Source organism: Manis pentadactyla, chromosome 9, assembly GCF_030020395.1.
Source record: "Manis pentadactyla isolate mManPen7 chromosome 9, mManPen7.hap1, whole genome shotgun sequence".
Classification (NCBI taxonomy): Eukaryota; Metazoa; Chordata; class Mammalia; order Pholidota; family Manidae; genus Manis; species Manis pentadactyla.
Window position 1 is genome coordinate 86,989,587 of NC_080027.1, and position 21,565 is coordinate 87,011,151.

The following is a 21,565-nucleotide window of genomic DNA, read 5'->3' on the forward strand; positions in this document are numbered from 1 at the left end:
CCAAATGACTGGTCCCAAGGACAGGTGACAGGAAGAGCTGCCTAGCACTCCCCGCCAGAGCATCTTAGGAGACAGACATATTATAGTTAATGCAAACTTTATTTATAAAAGAGTCTTAAATTAGTTTATCATGCCATGCATTCATACAGAATACAGTGACCCTTCAGGGCTACAGGGAGAAGAGCTCACAAACTCAAAGGAAAACTATTAAAGAGTTTCTAATAGTTAAGAGCTAGGAAAGATTAGGACAACTTTACAAATGAGCAATTAAAAATAAAAGTAAAGGATATGGAAACTAGTCTGAGCTGAGAGGAGGGCAGCTGTTTACAAGTCTGTACACTAAACTAATACACAGACAGTCTTCTAGGCGGGGTGCTGACGGAGAGAAGTGTAGTATGTACAAACACTTGTGCCACAGTGACGCCTCCCCCGGATCCACAGTATGATACATACAACCAGTTTGTGTACACTAGGCCTGCTAAGGCCACTTTAAACTAGGAGGACTTCTAGTTTAGTCAACTAAAACTGCAGTGTGCCAGGGGGCGGAGCAGCTTCATTTGCGACTGCTCTTTATTCTCTCTAGTCTTTTTTTCAAGTCATCAATGTTAGCTGTGGAGGAGGAGGATGTTGTGACAGCTTCTGAAGAGTGAGTCTGATTAGAATCCAGGTCTGAATGCTGGTGCTGCTCCCTGGACTCGCGGAGCTGAGAGAGTTTGCTGTGCAGCATGTCTGTGGAAGAGGCAACAGTAGGAACTGCTGGCTTGGCGAGCACAGAGGTCAGCAGAGGTCGGTCATCTTGCTGTTGAGAGAAGAAGAGACATTCTCTAAGCAGACTAAGAGGCATTCTGGAACAGCACATACCACGCCCAGGCTGCTTTGTTGGGCCAGCCCATTCTGACCTGCTTGTCACCACCCTCCCTGACCCATGTGGGTACCTTTGTATTGTCCAGACCACATCGCTGTCGGAGGATTTTTAGCCTTTCCAGGTAGACAGATGGTCCCACCTCTTCTCCGTTTGTGTTACCTATGGAGGACACTGTGCCTGTGGGAGCGGGCAAACATGTGACCTCCATCTGAGGGGAGATGCCTGGAGAGGAAATGTAGAAAGGATATTCAGACATATACCCTCCCACTTTAGATTGTCATGGTTCACCTGTTACCAAAGGGAACAATCTGGGGTTTGAATATTGCCACTGTACTTGAATAAAACATCCACAAGGTTCCACCTGGAGTTGGTGATAACAGGTGCTCTGAAATATATAAGATGAGCTTAGTGAAAACCTCAAAATTTGAATAGAATATATGTTGGGCCATCCAGCTGTATCCTGAGCTGTGCATGGGGTTGAATTCCTGTAATCCCACTGCTGACCTGGACAATCCAAAGAGCCTACACCATTCTTGAGTATGTGGTAAGTGCCCAACTGAAGCACCAAAGAACTAAATCCTTTGCAAGAATCAGACTAGTTTTAGACCAGGTGAGATGCAGGGGAAAGCTCTTATTCAAAAGGACAGCAAGGAGAACTCAAGGAGAGCTCAAGGCTATGGTGTACACATGAGGAAGAGGGGGAAACTGAGGTGCTGAACAAACACTGAAAGGATAAGAACTGGAGCATCTGTAACCCCAGCACTGAGATCAGTATTCTGGCAGGAAAGGGGGAAACCAAAACCAAACCAAACCAAAATCCATCACAGTCCCTTAATTTCTCATAAGGCAAGGCACCACAAAATGCGGGCATCTAAAATACCCAATTTGATAGCAATGAAAATATATAAGGGAAAAAGATAAGGTACTAGGAAGAAAAACTCCCTGTGGTAAACAGAAAAGTCAAACAGGTGACTCTACAGAAAGAGGAATCCTTAATGTAAAGAGGAGAATACTCTTACAGGGTGAAAATGAACGAAGAAGAATGTAAAAGCAGCAGTAAGGGACGCTGAACGCTCAAAGGCATGGGACTACTCAGTAATCAGCGGGGTCGCACATTTATGTTGCAAGTGTGTTGTTCAGGCCAAAAGTGACGGTCAGATGTTGGACATCGCCAGAAAGAGCTTTGGAAATGAGAAAAGGAGGCCATACTACCCATGGTATGTCCCTATGTGGCAAGCTATTAAGACATTTTGCTCCAGAAAAATGCTCCTAAGGTCTTGGAGAGGATTAATTTTAAGAGGTTAAAAACAAAGAAATGATTGAAGAGAACACAGATGAAGCTACACCCTAGCAAGATACATGGTGAGAAAGAACATGGTTGCAATCTGAAAACCACAAAGGAACATCGTTTTACAGGCAAACAAATTCTAGAATGTGAGAGCAGGAAAGCATCACTGAACTCAGAACTAAATGCAGGGCAAATGTGAGAGCTCTATGCCACATGGCAAGAGGGAACTGGCAGTTGGGCCTTTTCTGCAGTTGGCTCTTGGCAGCTGTTTTCTGTAACTGATAATCCTAAGGCTTCCCTCTCTCTCTAGATATTGTAAGCAATAATTCTCAGATACTGGCTCATCAGGATAAGCTTTCATTCATTCAACAAACACCCACTGAGTGCCTACTATGTGCCAGCAACAGATAAAGGCTTGTGCACTTTAAATTCTAGCAGGGACAGACATCAAATAATTAACCTAATAGTACTTCATTATGTGGTGTGCTGGAGGGTGATGGTGGGGGGTGAGGGCAGGCTGCAAGTTTAAATAAGGTCTCACGGAGATACTGGTGTTGGAATGAAAATCTGGAGGAAAGGGAGCTGGTTACAAGGGTATCTTGGGAAAGAACAATCTACACATAAGAAAGAGCCTGTGCAAAGGCCCTAAGAAGGTGAACTCCTGGTATGTTCCAGAATAGTAAGGGGGCTGGTGGGGCTGGAGTGGAATGAGAGTTGGGGAGAGTAGCACATATGGCTCTAGGGGTATCAGGGAGGCCTTAAAATGTAGAACATTATAGACCTCTGTAAGGCCTTCTGCTTTGGATAAGTGAAAGGGAGAGCCTTTGAACAAGGTTTTGACAGTGTTTTGATACTACATCTGGAAATGGATATAGGAAGGCAAGAGTGGAAACAGGCAGATCAGTAGGAAAACAGTGCTACAGTCCAGGTGAGAGATGATGATACTCTGACCAGGATAGTAGTGGTGAAGGTGCTGAGAAGTGGGGGTGGGTTCTTCAAATGGTTTGCAGGTAGAGCCAAAAGGATTTCCTGACAGAGAAGAAGAGAAGACTCAAAAGCTGTTTGAGCAAATTTGCCATCAACTGAGATGGAGAGGAAAGCAAATGGAACAGGTTTTGTTGGAGTATCTGGGGCTCAGTTTTTGACATGCTGAGTTTATGGTATTTACTGGAAACCCAAGTGGAGATGTCATGTAAGATATCAGGTAAGATCAGGATGAAGGTCTGAGCTGGACATAAAACAAAAGTGGGCCCTGATGGTATGTAAATGGTATTTAAATCGATGACTATAGATAGATTAGTTAAGGGATTGAGAATAAGAAAAAAGGGACAGTATGGATCGAGCCCTGGGGGATGACAACATTTTGAGTTCAAGGAGAGGCCAAGAAGGAACAGCCAGCCAGGTAGGAGGAAGCCAAGAGAACACAGAGAAGAAACTTTCAAGGGCAGGGAACACTGCTATGGTCAACACTCATGATGGGTCAAGTCAGGTGAGTGAGGAGAGTTGATCCCTGTCTGTAGCAACGTGAACATCACTGGTGACCATTAAATACTGAGGTGCATGGGTATAAATTTAAACCAGTAAGAACTTCTGTTTCCTGAGCTGGGGCTATTTTGTACTTATTCCTGGAGCTACCAGAGGAAAGCATACCTGTTGAAGTGGAAATACGGCCTTTGCCCTCCCTCTCCATCTCAATCACCCGAAGGCCTCTCTCAACATAGCTCTGGAAGAACTGTGAGGAATTTTTCAGAAATGGCTCAATGTCAGCATCTGAATATTTCTTCTTATATTCATACAACTCTGCTAGGCCCTGGTAACCAAGAAAAAGGAAGAGGTGGGGATGGATGTTAGGTAGGGACTTTTCTCCATAAAGCAGATTCCCATCTGGCTCATCCCTTTCCCTCTCACCTCTTTAGTGTTCTCTTTAGAGCCAATCTTCTTAAAAATCTCAGCTAAGAAATCATTCACTTTGGCCTTTGATGATTTTTCATCCTGAAAAGTTTAAAGACACAAGGAAGGGCTGGCTAGACTTGAGTTATTAACTGGAACCCACGGTTGGATAATAACTGAGAATATCTCAAAGCACAGGCCTTCCTGGTTGCTCCTGCACCAACTAAACTGGATCAGAGGGACCTGGCCCATTCCTCCTTAATTAGGGGTCACAGTGCATTTAGCTGTGATCAAAGCTTTACTTAGGCACAGACACAGAAACCTTTCTTATAGATCAATAAGCCATAATTCCATGGTTATAACTAGTTTATATTTGAAAACTTAAGGTAGAAATGGTTACAGTGCCACAGTAGGAGAGTGATTAGGCCAATCCCTGAACCTTCACTTTAGGCCCTCAGAAACACAGGCTTATGCCTCTGACAAGATCACTCCCCTCAGTCTTTCAAGTCAGGACACTCACTATTCGAGATGCTCCCTTTTCTGTTTCCTTATCAGATTTGCTACCAGATTGGTCCATGCTGTGCTTCATCATCCGGCAGAGGTGGGCCTCCAGCTCAGACTCGTTCTTGTCGTCAATCATTGTTAGGTGGTCTAGGATCTGTGGGAGAGATAGGCACATTCCAGCAGTGGTGCTGCCTTGGCCACGGTCTCCCAGCTCCCTCGGAAGCAGCTGCCGTGCTTGCTCACCTTGGGCCCTTTCAGTCTGCACAAAGTGTGCAGCAGCGTCTTCAGGGTCCTTACAGGAAACTCGCTTTTGCACTGCTTCAGTTTCTCTTTGGGGAAGACCTTCATGAAAATGTGTATATCCAGAAGAATTCTGTCCAGATTAATGCTGTTGATGGTATCAGGCAACAGTCGAACCATTCTCCAGAGACACTGTTGAAGAAAGAAAAGAAGTTAGGCGTGACTGAAGAATGAGGATAACTTCTGTCACCACGCATCTTCCTTAAGCCCTGGGATCACTTCTAAAAGACGGCCAAGGGATATAAATGTGGCACACTATCATAGCTTTCAAGTTTATCTAAAACATGCATAATTTTACTCATTTCAACCATGTCACTGTGTGATGAATCACCCACCTAATCATCTCCACTCCCCAGGGATAGAGGCCTTAACTGATGAGAACACAGGCAGATTCTGTCTTGGATTTGCTTGGCACCCAATGAGTAGTTCCTATTGCTTAACTAAATCTAACCCAAGGAGAAAAATATTTTACACTACTACTTGTAATAACAGTATCACAATGTTATAGATATGTCCATTTGGAATCTTCCATCAAAGAGACCAAAATATTATAGGGCTATAAATACCTTTTTCCCAAAAAGAAATGAAATTTATCTCATCAAACTTCTTGCATTTTGGTTCCAGGAAAATGAATGAGATATTTACACAGTAGCTCTCTTTTCACTATTTGAGGCCAGGAATTGTCAACTGGAGACCAACTACATTTTTCAGGTATGCCTTAGTTGATTTGAGTCTAAGTCTTATTTCTAACTCCTCTGTTCCCATACTTTAACAAAGTATTGCATCTTTGAAATAAACGAGATCCTGTTTCAACTTCACCTTCATAACAAGCTCTGAGAATTTCGGAGAACTGGCTGTTGCTAGCAGGCTGTCTTGGAGCAAAACAAGTAGGGCACTAGAGAAAGAAACACAACACATGAGCATTAATAAGTTTCCAACATGCACTCCGATTCAAATCAGTAATTGAAGCTGTCCAGGTGTAAATATTATCTATCCATGTAATAAATTGAGAACTCATGGATCAGGAATTGTCTTTGATTACTTGACATGCAGTTATTAACAAAATAAATATCAATCATTTAAGCTCTGTTATGTTACCACTTGGTAAATGGTAAAGCTTGTCACTCTATCTTCACTGTCACTGGTAGCTGAGAAAGAAATGTACTTGAAAGAGAAGGTAGCCCACAAACTCTACTGTCCTATTTTAGAGAAATTATGATATTGGCTGGCTTACTGAGTTGTTACTAGTTTTAGCTATTGTCTCAGGTTGGAATACCTTTTGGTTCATGAGGAAGAGAAGAATAATAAGTCAACTTATTAGGCAAACCTAGAGTTACAACTGATCTAGTGACTTCTGGTTTCTATGGGTAGTAAAACAGAGGCTCTTCTGGGCCCTAATGCTGAGAGTGCATATATACCTCAGGATGTTGGTCTGGTCTGACTTCTCCAGAACCTTCACCACCAAGAGGTTCACAGAGCGGATCACCTGTTGTCCTTCCTCCAGATCTTCAATCCGAGAATCCAGCATCAAGGTGATGAGGCCATGCATCAGGTCTTTCAGTACTCCGGTGGAGGCCTCCCGGGCTCGGCTCTCTATCTGAAACAGCTATCCAGTCACAATTGTTAGAACTCAATATAGAGAGCAAGGAAGAGAAATGAGAAATACAGGTGGCACATTCTAGTAAAGAATTTTATTTTTAAAAATTCAGAATATTAGGGGAAAAAATTCACCAGACTCCCCCAAACTTCCAGTAACAGGAAAAATTAACTGGTGTGCTTCCTTCCTGTTATAAAAGTATTTGTAGCATGAGCAGTTATGTGTGAAAATGCAACCATTTGCCTGATGGAAGAAATTGGCAGAAAGCAAAATTCCAGGTAGTATGTTGTGAGCATTCTGCTTCTCATGCCCTAACAATAACATAAGCTGGAGTGTCACCCAACACCCCAGGAAAGCAGTCAGTAGCTTATGTGCAAATTCTGTCAGTGACACAAGACTCACTGCAACATCTGCACTGCCTCAGGCTTTAGAGCTGGGCAGGAGGAGAGACCCAAGGGAAGATCATGGCCATAGGGTAGCCTTACCGAAATCATGTTGCCAATGATACAGCTATACAACTTGATGATCTCATCCTTCTCCAATTTCTCATCTGCCATGTGTGTGTTGTAGATGAGTCTTAGCTGCATGAATGTGGCTATCAGAAACTGATCGATGTGGCCAGACATAGCTTCAGCTTTGTCTTCCTGTCTCAGGACCTCATCAATCTGGTAACAAAATACCCAAGAGTTGTTTTCCAAGTTTCATACGTCTAAGTAGCAGGAAGACATTACAAGGATGACTCTGTAATATTTATTAGCAAAGCACTTCCAATATATAACCTTGGGGAAAAAACTCAGTCATTTTACATATAAATAACTAGTCCACAGGGATTCAATCTTTCAACAAATATTATGAACAAGATACTGGCAGGTGAGTTACTCACAAATCGTATTCTAAGATCCTCGCTTTCTAGTTCACGAAATAATTATCCCTGTGTTTAAATGTCTAATTAATTCAAAAGTGTTTTTTATACCTATTATCTCATTTAATCATTCCAACAGCTCTGAGAGAGACAGACACAGCTAATAGTAAGATCTCCACTTACCTGAAGAGAAATGTGAGGCTCAGAAAGATCAGACTACTTAGGTCCAACTCAAAACTCAGATTTCCTGCATCTTGATCCAGTGTTCTTTTTGGTTTAGTACATTGGTTGTCACTAATGGTACAATGTTACCAAGGGAAAAACATGTATTTCCTATTCACTACTGTAAAAAGATCTTTATTTTTATGGTTATACAAATAACACCCTGAGACAACACTGCCAGTCTTCAGTGACCATCCTTTCATACAGGGCTGCCACAGTGCACAATTTCAGGGAGCACCATTTAGACAGACTGCAGTGTGAATATTCCCCTGGTCTTGTGAAGTTAGTGGTCCTACTTTCATTTGTATCTTTATGCACATATACCCCATAAGCACATACAATTTTATATAACTGGGACTGTTTAATCATGCTGTTTCAACATGGACATCATAAAAAAATACTCCTTTTTTGGTGGGGTAGAGGATAACTTGTTCTTCTTTTTTCAAGGTAATTAACATTAACAACCTGGTAAATATTCTTTCATGTACACAGAATAATATACAACCACATATGCACACATAGTAGAGTCAAAGTTTAGGGCATTGTTTATTCTACAAGAGGGTTATAGTATATATACACTTCCCTGTATCTAGCTTTTCTAACTCAACATAAAATTATGAAAATCCTGAAAGCCAACAGGAATAGGATGCATATTTTTTAATATTTACAAATATTCTATTTTTAAAGGCTGCATAATAGACCAGGTATGTATGTACCAAAATTTACTCAATCATTCCCTTACTGATAAACTTTCAATGTGTTTCCAATTTGGTTATTTTGTCTACTATAAATAATGTTGCAATAAACATTTCTGTGTATATATATCCCAATGCACTTGTGTTTTATTTCTAAAAGAAAGAGTCCCAAGAGTATTATCTTTTAGTCTGAAAGATAAAACATTTTAAATTATGGTATAATAGATATTACTATAGTACGGTAAAAAAGCACATGTTTAATGTATGCAAGTATTTTCAACATCTCTACCAGCCCACCTGTTGTTATTCTTTTAACTTCCTGCCACTCTAATGGTGTAAAGGTGATATCTTAGTTATTTTAGTTTTGCATTTCTATGGAGGGGGAGGGGCTGGCGGTGATTTCATATGATTTGCCTGTTCATATCCTTTGGTCATTTTTCTATTGGGTTCTCTTTCTCTCAGAAGGTAACAAGACCTTTGTTTACTGGAGCTACTAATCCTTTATCAGTCATGGGCTTTAAGTACATATCACCATTTATTGACAAAATATGGCAAATTTCTCCACATTAAAATCAAATTTCGTATGATCAAATCTGTCTTTTTAGGTTCTGGGGTAATTACTTAAGTTTTAAGGAATTCTCCAAATTCTCTGGTTATTTCAAAAACATTTGGAGTGTGCGGGGGAATCAGCTGTTCCAAGTTATCATAGGTTGTATGTATGGTGTCTTTTTTTTTTAAGACCTCTCCCACATCTCTGGTTGGCTCTTTTCTCATTCTTGATACCTAAATTTTTGTTCTCTACCCAGGCTGGTAAGGGATTTGTTTTTATATTTTACAAGTACCAGCTTTTAGATTTATTTTTAAATCCACTTCATGAATTTCAGCTTTATGCCCTATATTCAAATGTCTTTTCTTTTTTAAAATTTCTAACAATAAGTATTAAGTTCCTTTATTTTAGCTTTTCTTCAATAATAAATGCATTTCAGACAAAATATTTTTCTGAGTTCAGTAGTTTCAGTATATTTTGGAGTGAAATGCTTCCCTATTCACTAGTAAGGATTTTGAATTTTTTTTTATCAAAGGGTTATTAAGGAAAGTTTTTCATACTTTCCAAGTAGCCAGTATTTTTTGTTATCAGTATTACTTATTAAAAATTTTGTTGGGTTATCACAAAGAATTTGGTTAGTGTATCTTTTACTTTTTGCATTTGTTAAGGCTTTATTTGTGGACAAATATACGATTTATTTTTTGAAAATGTTCAATGAAGATATGAAAAATATGTAAATCATCTTTTAAGAGACTAAAATTCTCTATTGTACAAATATTAATTAAATAAGGCTTATTGTTTACTAATAATCTTTTGATTGAGTTTAACTTTCACATGGTACAATGTACAAATCCTAAGAGAACAATTTAATGAAATTCTGCCATTGAGAACAAGCTGTAGCACATACACAGCACTCCAAAAAACCTTTTTCTGCCCCTCCCAGTTGGTACCCTTACTCCCACTAGGAGTTACTTCTATTCTTTCTGTTTTTCTTTCTTTTTTTTAACTATTATTCTGACCTCTAAACTGACAGAAATTATTTAATTCCCCTATGTTCTTATTTTTCATTGACTAGATCTGTCCAATTTTCTCAATCTATAATTTGCCTTTTCCCTTTATTATAAACAAAGCATGTTGATAGTTTAAATTTTTTTAATGTAGTAATATTTACTGTATTTTCCTTTATATTTTTTGTGTCTAGTTTAAAAAGAAATCCTTCCATACCTTAAAGTAATAATGTTCTTAAGTTTTCCTTCTTACATCTAGATCTTTAATCCATCTGAAAGAGGGAACAGTAATCTAATCATACTGTTGGTCCCATGGACGATGACTAGTCCCAGCACCATTTACTGATTAATTCAGTTTTTACCAAGATTTTTAATGCCTCCTCTGCCTTAAGCTTCCTATAGATGTGAATCTATTTCTGGGCTCTTTGTTTTCCACAGTAGACTGGGTTTTTAAAAATAATTGTCTTAAAAAAACAAAACTGTGTTTGCTGTTCATAGGCCCTTTGATCTCCCATATGAAATTTAAAGTCAGCTTCTCAGCTGCATAACTATTGAGATTTTGATTGGAAAGGCATCAACTATATAGGTTAATTTAAAAGAATCGGCATCTTTATAATTCTGAACCTTATGAACATAGTATATTTCCATTTATTTGGAAATTGTCTAATGTCATTCAATAAAGCTTTTATGTAAAGGTCTTACATAAAAACTGCTTGATCCATTCCTAGATACTTAAAAAATAAAACTGTAGCAACAAAAATTTAACCTTTTATTTTTCTTACTATGATAAATATATATAAAATTTGCCATTTTAGCAATTTTTAAGGATACAATCCAATGGCATTAAGAACATTCACAAAGTTATGTAACTATCACCACTATTTTCAGAACTTTTTCATCATCCCAAACTCTGCATTCATTAAATAATAACTTTCCATTCCTCCCTCCCCCACCCTGATAACCTCTATTCTACTTTCCATCTCTTATGTATTTGCCTATTCTAGGTACTTGTATCAGTGGAATAATACAGTATTTGTCCCTTTGTGCCTGGTTTATTGTACTTAGCATAATATTTTCAAGGCTCATCCACATTGTGCATGTTACCAGACTTTCATTCATCTCTATGGCTGTATGACATTTCATTGTATTGATATACTACATTTTGAAAGAAGCATTAAGCAGACATGGGAGGATTAAAGATGGCGTTGTGAGAGGTGAGACAGAAACCTCCACCCAAACCCACATATAATATGAAAATATAGTTAATACAACTAATCCTGAAGGAACAACAGGAAAAAAGGCTGAGCCAGACTGTATACATCTGGAGAAAAGAACAGACCTCACGGAACAGGGTAATGTACCAAAGCCATGGCCCAGTGGGACCCAAGCCCTTCCCCCACCCCAATTCACCAGCAGGAGGAAGAGAAATGGAGCGGGGAGGAGGTGGAGGCCTAGGACTGCTGAACACCCAGCCCTGGAGATCTGCTCTGGGAGCACAAACCTACATTACATGGTGCACTGGAGATTAGTGGGGTTGGAAAGCTAAGACATGTGGAATACTTGGCGAGACTGAGATTCCAGCCACTTGTGGAAAACAGATCCACATATGGCTGCTCTGGGACAAAAGAAAGGTGGACAGTCTCAGAGACCTCCTGATAGCAAGAGGGTTGCTAAAGGGGTAAGGATGGCACAGAGCTTGCTGCTCAGGAGAAAGGACAGGTGGACAAAATTTTCTGGGTGCACTCTGCCAAGCAGGTTGGGAACTTTCAGGAGCTTCAGGCACTCCATCCCCCTTGGCTGGCTAGGCAGCTCTGAGGCGCTCCACCATGATACACAGCCTGTTGCGCCTTCCTCCTGCCTGGCACTGGCTCGAAAACTGGCTACACTCGCCATTGAGCCAGGCAAGTCAGAGGGAGGCCCTGCCTATGTCAGCTACAAGTGCAAAGCATAGACGCTTCTCCCTGTGTGCTCAGTGCACTGGCCCTGGCAGTGGAGACAAGGTACTGGAGCTGGGAAGCAGGAAAGAGCTCTCTCCTCCTGAAAGGCACAAGTGCCACCCCACTGCGATCCCCAAAATCCTCCAGGGGCTGAGCAGCTCCAGACAGTAGAGCTTCTGGGCACTAGAGGGCGCCACATACAAATACAAAATGTCAAAGGAACCTGGTTCGACCCCAAATCCCACAAACACCAGAAAGAGGGCCAAGTGAAACTGAACTCATCAATCTTCCTGAAAGATTTCAAAATTAAAATCATAAACATGCTCACTTGGAGGCTTAACAACATGCTCCTAAATAATCAATGGATCAATGACCAAATAAAAACAGAGATCGAGCAATATATAGAGACAAATGACAACAATAATTCAACACTGCAGAATCTATGGGACAGTGAAGGCCGTGCTAAGAGGGAAGTATATTGCAATTTGGGCCTACCTCAGAAAAGAAGAATAATCCCATAAGAACACTCTAAACTCACAATTAATGAAACTAGACAAAGAAGAACAAATGAGGCCCAAAGTCAGTAGAAGGAGGGATATAATAAAGAGTAGAGCAGAAATAAATATAATTGAGAAGAATAAAATAGAATCAATGAAAGCAGGAGCTGGTTCTTCGATAAAAAAAACAAAATAGATAAACCCCTAGCCAGATTTATCAAGAAAAAAAGAGTCTACACACATAAAACAGAATCAGAAATGAGAAAGGAAAAATCACTATGGACACCACAGAAATACAAAGAATTATTAGAGAATACTATGAAAAATTATATGCTAATAAACTGGATAACCTAGAAGAAATGGACAACTTTCTAAAAAAATACAACCTTCCAAGGCTGACCCAGGATGAAACAAATCCTAACAGACCAATTACGAGCAACAATATACTACATTTTGTTCGTTCATCTGCTGATGGACATTTGGGTTGTTTTCCATCCTTTGTCTACTGTGAAAAACACTGCTATGAACATTGGTGCAAAAGTATGTGAGTCCCTGCTTTCTGCGAGTGGAACTGGTGATCTTATTGCAATTCTATATATAACTTTTTGAGAAACCATCAAACTGTTTTCCACAGTGGTTACACCATTTTGTTCCCATCAGCAATGCATGCAGGTTCCAATTTCTCCACATTCTGCCAACACTATTTCCTGCTTTTTAAAAACAATAATCTTATGATCATCAAAAAAACCCCAACAAAGATCCACGCACTGCTACAGGTGTAGTAGATGCACTCATCCCACCAATTCCTGGACTTGCCATGGGAATGAAGAAGGAGATATCTAAGCTGGCCTGTGCATACAGTAAAACAACAAATTTGACTGGATCTATACTGTTGGAACTCAACCAAGAATTAGGAGAAGTGCAAATTGTAGCGCTCCAAAATCTTACAACTACAGACTATTTACTGTTAAAAGAACATAAGGGATGTGAACATTCCCCAGGAATGGGTTGTTTTAATTTGTCTGATTTCTCTCAGACTGTTCAAGTTCAGTTGGACAATATCCACCATATCATAGATAAGTTTTCACAAATGCCTAAGGTGCCTAACTGGTTTTCTTGGTTTCACTGGAGATGGCTGGTAATTACAGATATGCTTTGGTTACGTAACTGTACTCCTATTATGTTAATGTGTGTGCACAATTTACTTAGTAGTTTAAAAACTATACATGCTGAAGTTACTCTACAAGAAGATATGTCAAAGAGATAATCTCCCCAGGTTTTCTTCCACCTGCTACTTCTATAGCTTTTCTTCTTCCTTCCTAATTACAACCCTTAAATAGAATTTGTGCCATATATCGAATTTACCGAGTATCATAATTCTTCCAAGGGGTAAAGACACCTCAAGACAAATACTGGGCATAGAAGCCACAGGGCATAAATATGCAAAGAAGTAAAAAGCTAACCTTTTCAAACAATAAGGCTTCTCTCTCACTGATCAACTTTACATTTCCCTGTATGGCCCCGGAAGATGACTGGTTAGCCAGAGATGGGAAAGATTCCTCAAGGGAGGAACAACCTAAGACAGGCACAGTCGCAGGGCGGCCATCAGGTGAGAAAATGGGGATCAACAGAGGTGAGGCTTAGAACCTCCCCCCCCCGTTATGAGAGAAATCTTCTGCATACGTGGATGTTTTATTGCCCGTGTCTAGCTTGGATTAACACATAGTCTACAGGCACACACCTGATCATCTACATTTGCTCTCTTACAACACTAAACTATGTTTTCTACCTTTATCTTGTATCTACCTACCACTTCAGCATTTTATTAAAAAGAATAATAATAAAGAGAGAAATGTGGTATCCACATATAAATCAAGTATAAAAATCAAATGAATATTCATATTTGAACTGATTGTTTATAGTTCATAATGCATAAGCAAAACCGAAAGCTTCTGTGATGACTGCCCTTGTACTGTTCACCATGTAACTTATTCACTATGTAAGAATTTGTTCTCCATGTAAGAACTTGTTCGTTAAGCTTCAAAAGATTGGAGACTGACAAAAATTAGGCTTGGGGTGGATTAATGATTGTGCATTGAACATTGACCCCCCTATAGAGAATTTTATTGTTGTCAACAACCATTTGATCAATAAATATGAGAGATGCCCTCACAAAAAAAAATATATATATATGTATATATACACGCACTTCCAATTGTAAAATAAATAAGTAACCGGGACGTAATGTATAGCATAAGGAATATAGTCAAAATATTGTAACAACTTGGTATGGTGATAGCTGGTACCTAGAATTATCATGTATATAAATGTTGAATCATTATGTTGTACACCTGAAACTAATGTAATACTGTGTGTCAACTACCCTTCAATAAAAAAAAAAAACAAAAAACAAAAAACAATAATCTTAACGGTTGTGATATGGTATCTCATTGTGGTTTTGATCTGTATTTCTCTTATAGCTAATGACAGTGAGCATCTTTTTATGTGCTTACTGGCCGTTGGTATATCTTCTTATAAGAAATGTCTAAGTTGTCTGTGCATTTTTGAACTGGGTTGGTTTTGTTGTTGAATTGTGGTTCTTTTTTTTTTTTTTTTGAGAGGGCATCTCTCATATTTATTGATCAAATGGTTGTTAACAACAATAAAATTCTGTATGGGAGACTCAATGCTCAATGCACAATCATTAATCCACCCCAAGCCTAATTCTCGTCAGTCTCCAATCTTCTGAAGCATAACGAACAAGTTCTTACATGGTGAACAAATTCTTACATAGTGAATAAGTTCTTACATGGTGAACAGTACAAGGGCAGTCATCACAGAAACTTTCGGTTTTGATCACGCATTATGAACTATAAACAATCAGTTCAAATATGAATACTCGTTTGATTTTTATACTTGATTTATATGTGAATCCCACATTTCTCCCTTATTATTATTATTATTATTTTTAATAAAATGCTGAAGTGGTAGGTAGATGCAAGATAAAGGTAGAAAACAGTTTAGTGCTGTAAGAGAGCAAATGTAGATGATCAGGTGTGTGCCTGTAGACTAAGTGTTAATCCAAGCTAGACAAGGGCAATAAAACATCCATGGATGCAGAAGATTTCTCTCAAAACAGGGGGGGTGAGGTTCTAAGCCTCACCTCTGTTGATCCCCAATTTCTCACCTGATGGCCCCCCTGAATTGTGGTTCTTTATGTTTTCAGGATATTAATCCCTTATCAGATACAGGATTTGCAAGTATTTCCCCTCATTCTGTGGGGTGCCTTTTCATGCTTTCTAGAATAGGGTCCTTTGATGCACAAAACTTTTTAATTTTGGTGAAGTTCAATTTAATTATATTTCCTTTTGTTGCCTATGCTTTTTCTTGGTGTTCTAGCCAATAAATCACTGCCAAATCCAGTATCATAAAGATTTTCCCCTATGTTTTCTTCTAAGAGTTCTATAGTTTTGGCTCTTACACTTACGTCTTTGATCCATTTTGAGTTAATTTTTGTATATGGCATAAAAGTCCAACTTCATTCTTTTGCAAATGGATATCCATTTTTCTCAGCATCATTTGTTAAAAAGACTGTTCTTTTCTCATTGAGCAGTTTTGTTACCATTGTTATCCGGACTATTAATTTTGTTTCTATAGTGATTATCTTTCTCTTTCAGTCCATCAATTAAAAAATTCTAAAATCATAGGGGTTATTTTTCCCCCTTGGGAGAATCTTTATATGTATTAATAACTTCCCCTTATGTACTCTTTCCATACCCTATGGCCCTTCCCTGAGATCATCTTGTCTCCAGCAGTTTCATTTTGCCAGGAAATTCCTGTTCTGGCTATTTTGTTTTATTCTTCTTCCCAGTTACTGGGTCCTTTAATGTGTGTTATGCTACTATTCTTTATCTGTTCAGGATTCATTCTTGGGTCTGCCTTTTGGAAACACTGGCCATCTAAGAATGGAAAATATCGCAGTTCACTCGCCTTGTAGGCATATGGTATATATACTAGCTGGCAAACTATCAGTCATATGGCAAAACACCAAGAACAAGCATTTCTGTCTCTGAAGGTACAGAAGCTAGAGATGCCCTAGCTCAGACAGTAAATTCAGCCTTTTTATTCAGCAACCTCTAGTTCCTTGGGGGCCAGAAGAACAGCAGGTCCTCCTACTGACATTCACATAGGCCACTGTTAACCCTTTCTTCATGGGATCTACTGATCTCCACAGATGAAAAAGCTCTCTCTCCAGGATTTTTGGTGTTTTGATACTTTTCCCTGGGCTCTGCACTATGGAACCACAGGTTCTCCTTTAGGCCCATACAGGGAAAGTCTTGTACTTGTAGAAGATAAAGCTTGAGACTTGCTTATACATATCCTGACCCAGCAGCTCCTCTGTTCAGAAAGGGCAGATGGATTTGGATTCAAGTTGATAAAGGCAATAGGGATGCACTCATTCAAGTTATTATTTTCCAGAATGCCTTCCACTTTTTTCTCTCATTATCAAAACTGTTAACAGGAGACTATTTGTCGAACAACAGCAGAAATCTTGGGCTAAGATTTTCTAATTTTATAATAATTTGTCTTTTCATTTCTAATAATTTCTAATAATTTGTCTTCATGGAGATGTCTAATGGGCTGCTCAAACTTAACACAGCAAAGGCACAGATCTTGATTTCTAACCTCTCAGAGTTGCTCTGCCCTCAGCCTTCCCCATCCCAGGAAACAGCACGACCATCCAGCTAGTTGCTGAAGTCAAAAATCAAGCAGTTACTCTCGATTCCTCTCTTCCAGTATATTTCACATCCAATCTATCACCAAGTCCTGCAAACTCTATCTATGAAAGATACCCTGAAACCATGTGCTTGTCTTTCCACCATAGTCATCATAGCACACATGATATTCTCTCTCATATAAATTTTGGCCATAGCTTCGTAACAGGCCTCCCAGAATTCATTCTTGCCCTGCCTACAATCTGGTCTCTATGGAGTGGCCAGAGTGACTTTTTCATCAATAAAACAAAGTTCAAACACTATAGATATAGTGGAATTACAGTAAAGGAACCTCTTTATTCTGAGTCATTTGGGAGTAAGTTGTCAATCTGATGCTTCATGGCCGATACTTGAGCATGTATTTATTTATAACAAGGACATTCTTCTTCATAATCATGATCCAACAATCAAAATCAGGAAATTAATATTGATGTTACTACCATCTAATCTTCAGGCGCCATTCCATTTTCTCCATTTGCCCCGATTATATTCTTTATAGCTAAATGCCAGTCTAGAATCATGCACTGCATTTAGTTGTCATGTCTCTTTGTCTCTCTTCAGTCTAGACTAGTTCTGTCTCTCCTTGACTTTCTTGACTATGACACTTTATATAATATCTCTTAATTTAAATTTGATGTTTATGATTAGATGACACCAGAAATATCAGCAAAGTGATGATCCTATTTGGGGCACATGATTTAATCTTGTATTATTAATGTTCATTTTGATCACTTGATAATGTGGTGTGTGCTAGGGGCTGTACTGTCAAATTATCCTCATTATTATGTAATTTTGGTTCCTTTTTGTCTATCTGTCCTTTCTATTTTGTTGGGAAGTACTATGAAACTGTAAATAACCTATTTCTCTTCAAATTTCTAATTTACATGTGCACAGACTCAGTTTCCTGTTTCATTATATTTTACTGAATTCAGTAAATTCACTGTATTTTTTAAAGTTTACTGGATTATAACTCATTACTGTCATTATTTATTTTGATGTTCAAGCTATCCCTCTTTCAAACATAGGAAGTCTGCTCTAGTTGGCCTGTGGGTCCTTCTGACATGTCCCTGTCATGCTTTAACAGCCTTGCTATCTGAAGATATTCCAGAATCATCTTGTCCTTTCCCTGATTCAGCCTTGGAATCAGCCACTTCTCCAAGCAGCCCTCATTTCTTTTAGTGGAAAATGTTACTTAGAAGACAAGATTTGGGGGTGCTCATTGCTGTTGGGTATTGCTATTCTGAGGTCCTCTCAATAAAAAGAGCTAAGGGAATATATGTTTATTTTCTATAACATAGATTTATAGTACATATATACACACACGTGTTTACAATTGATATTTATTTCTATATCTAAATATAGAAAACCATGAGTTCATACTGATGCATCTAATGCTGGTCCAACACTAGAGTTCATTCTGTTTTGCTTTCCTTCCATATCTATATTGCCTTTCATAGACAGTGAGGAACTTGGCTATTTTCCTTATTATATTTCTTTGACCAATCCCTTTGTATGTAACCAGTCTCCCATCTTTGCTATCAGTCCTCTGTGCATATGCCTGCTTCTGCTTCAGCTTTGGCTCCCTATTCTGAGCCACCTGCATGCTGCCCTGTCCCTGTCCAGCACACATGGATATCTTCCTCACCCTGCCTGGGGTCCTATGAGCATACCAGACTGGCTGCCTGCATGGACATCCTCTTTACCCTGCTTAGGGTCTGCCTCCCGACTCTGAGGTACCCTTCCTATATGACATCCTCCTCACCACGCTTGGGCTTTGAGACTTTCACATTGGGCTGCTACGGCTCCCCATTGCCACTCGCTTGATACGAGGTGGATGCCTACCTTGTTCTATGCATCTACTGGCTTTAGGGCTAAACTACTGGTGAAGGGAAGCAGAGGAAGAAGAGAACTGTTTTTAAAAAACATGTAGCTTCTTTGCTTAAAATTCTCTAATGTTCTCCCACCACACTTAAAATACAAACAATTACCCTGAGGCTTTTAAAGCTCTGCATGACCTGGTCTCCTTCTACCTCTCAAATCTCATTCTGTACCATTCTCCTTACCCACAGTGCTCCAGGCACATGAGCCTTATACTGTTTCCTTTTAATCACCAAGCATCCACTCCCCCTTAAAGCTTTTGTACTAGCTATGCCCTCTGCTTGATCCCCTGATCACCAATCTAAGTAACTACTCAGTTCCTCTCTCTTATCACCCCATTTGGGTTATATTTACACAATAGTAACTACTGTCTGATTTTTTTCCTATTTACTTGTCTCTGTCTACTCAAATCTAAATAAATCCCTACTGCTGGATCTCCAGCCTCTGGTGAATGAATGCAATTATAAAAAAGAAAGCTCTATAAGAGCTCTGCCTTGTGAGGCAAGTGATGATCCTGGGTGGTTCCTGTGTACTTTGTTTCATCAGGGCAGTACTGAATGCTGCCTGCCTCCTTTAACACTGTGACCAGTATATGATCACTCTTAGAGCTTCCATACCCACCAAAGGAATTACTTTCATGGTTATACCCCCATTACCTGTGTTAGAGCTTGGATGCTTGTGTTGATGTCACCACTGGCTACTTGGGAGATAATGAAATTGATTGTGGATGCTGTATTACTGTGCATGTCATCAAAGTGTGGAGAAACAGTCCGGATCCTAGAAAGCAGAGCAATGGGAAAAATTCAATCTATTAAAAGACATCCCAATGAGCTGGAATTATGCAATTCCTTATTAGAATCCAGCTTTTAGTAAAGAACTGCTATCAGCCAGACAGTAATCAGTTCTGAAAAGTTTTAATTGCACAGAGAGATCTTTTCACATATGTACTTTAATGATCATGAACTGCTCATACTTAAATGAAAGAAATTAACTTACTTGGGTTCAGGAATAAGGACTGGTTCAAAAATGTCATCCAGTTTATGCTGAACAAGTTCTGGCATTTCACATCGGACTGTACCATTGTCATTCTCAATCTCATCTAGATCCAGCTGGAACTCCCGGCGAACCATCTGGGCTGCCTCAGGATGCCCGCTCATACTTCGGGCTTGGCTAAGGGAAGCAAAAAGAGGCTCCTGAGCTAAAAGAGAATTCTTAACCTAAGGGCAGGGGTAGCACTGCCAATTGCCTCAAAGCTTCAAGACACATGTTCAACTTCTGGTTTCAGCCCCCCTGAATAATTAAAGTCCTTGAGTCTAAGCAAGTGCCCTCAATGGGTAACAACACTGGTTCATGAACATCCTAAGAGAGCACATAATTTTAACTTGTCTGAGTACCTGCCAAGTTATTAAGTACTCTCTCTAATTCACTAAAGTCAACAAATCCTGTACTGCTATTCCAGATGGGGCAGGAAATAATAAAGTATACTTATATTGACTCAAAGCTTAACAATTTTGTGCAAATACAAGAAAAATCTAGACTGGCTAATTCTTTTCTGCCAAATTAACCAGTGTTTAAGTTTTTCTCATCATAAGAGCATCATTCCATGTAGTGTTCAGTATATCTTATACTTTGAGGGATAATCAGTCATCTCTTTTTAGGAATATTCACTCTTGACAGGTCAGGGCCAGCATTATATCCAGCAGTAGGTATTCAAAGTTTCCAAATTCAAATTGATTAAAACTACACTCATGATACACAACCCAAAATAGAGCTGTCTTGCTTAAAAAGCTATTTTGAGTTCCCTAAGCCAATTCTGGGTTGCATGCATGTTACTTAGCCTTATCAAAAGAATAAGAACGTGCGCATGACCAAATATGACACAAGGAAAAAGGTGGACCAATATTTTAGCCATGTGACACTGAGCTGCTACTTCTGCTAGCCGGTGGACTTTCAGGGAAGGTTTGGTTCATGGGATACTTATGGACACCCTCTTCCCTGGTTATAAATTCTAAACTAATCGCCCTCCAGAAGGGATGAATCCAAGTCAGAAGTTAGAAAGATATAAGGGCCTCGCTAATGAGAAATTAGCAGGCAGTACTTACATCCTGTAAGTGCGATACATAATTCTGTCCATGGAAAAGCAGTGAAAGAAGGCACAAGACTATTTAGAAGTGGTTCTGAGACAAAGACAAAGACAATGAAGACTGAAGGATTAAACATTTGGTTGCAAGACATTTACCCACTTTGTCATACATGAAAATGGCTATGAAAATTCAAGATTATGTTACAAGGTAAGCTCTAAGCACACAAGGCAAAGTCCACAGAGATGATTTCTGACAACTATCGCCATCTACATACTTGAGTTTAGAAGACATGTCCTCAACCGGCCCCTTGCGTGGCATGTTAGCATTGGAGCTTATGCTCTGGGTGCGCTGAGGTTTCTCTTCCACCTGTTTTACTGGCGCAGCACAAGGCCTCTTTGCTGACCGTTTAATCCTCTCCTCAAGCATGCTCATATCCTTTTCAGAAAGCTGGAAAAAGAAGCCAAATTTAATTTATTAGCATACCTCTCTACTAGAATATGAGAAGAATTAAAAACCGAATTGGAAGATTCAAGAAATGATATCTGTTTTCACAGTGAAGCAAACAGAAGCTGATACATGTTAGGGTAAGTTTATTTTTAAAACATTATCTTCATTTT

General features: G+C 39.3%; 1 protein-coding gene across 3 annotated transcripts in view; it reads right to left on the reverse strand.

The window, feature by feature from the left end:
* Nucleotides 1–80: 80 nt before the first annotated feature.
* CKAP5 (cytoskeleton associated protein 5) overlaps nt 81–21,565 on the reverse strand; it is a 139,101-nt gene continuing 117,616 nt past the window's right edge. For all 3 annotated transcript variants that reach the window (XM_057507626.1, XM_057507625.1, XM_057507627.1), the window contains exons 33-44: nt 21,223–21,395; nt 19,861–20,034; nt 19,521–19,641; nt 6,930–7,109; nt 6,266–6,453; nt 5,667–5,742; nt 4,791–4,979; nt 4,564–4,701; nt 4,062–4,145; nt 3,804–3,963; nt 936–1,087; nt 81–799 (exon numbers count right to left, since the gene is read on the reverse strand). In XM_057507626.1, the coding sequence (XP_057363609.1) occupies nt 554–799; nt 936–1,087; nt 3,804–3,963; nt 4,062–4,145; nt 4,564–4,701; nt 4,791–4,979; nt 5,667–5,742; nt 6,266–6,453; nt 6,930–7,109; nt 19,521–19,641; nt 19,861–20,034; nt 21,223–21,395 (1,881 nt within the window). In that variant the 3' untranslated portion in view covers nt 81–553. The remainder of the gene's footprint in view (nt 800–935; nt 1,088–3,803; nt 3,964–4,061; nt 4,146–4,563; nt 4,702–4,790; nt 4,980–5,666; nt 5,743–6,265; nt 6,454–6,929; nt 7,110–19,520; nt 19,642–19,860; nt 20,035–21,222; nt 21,396–21,565) is intronic.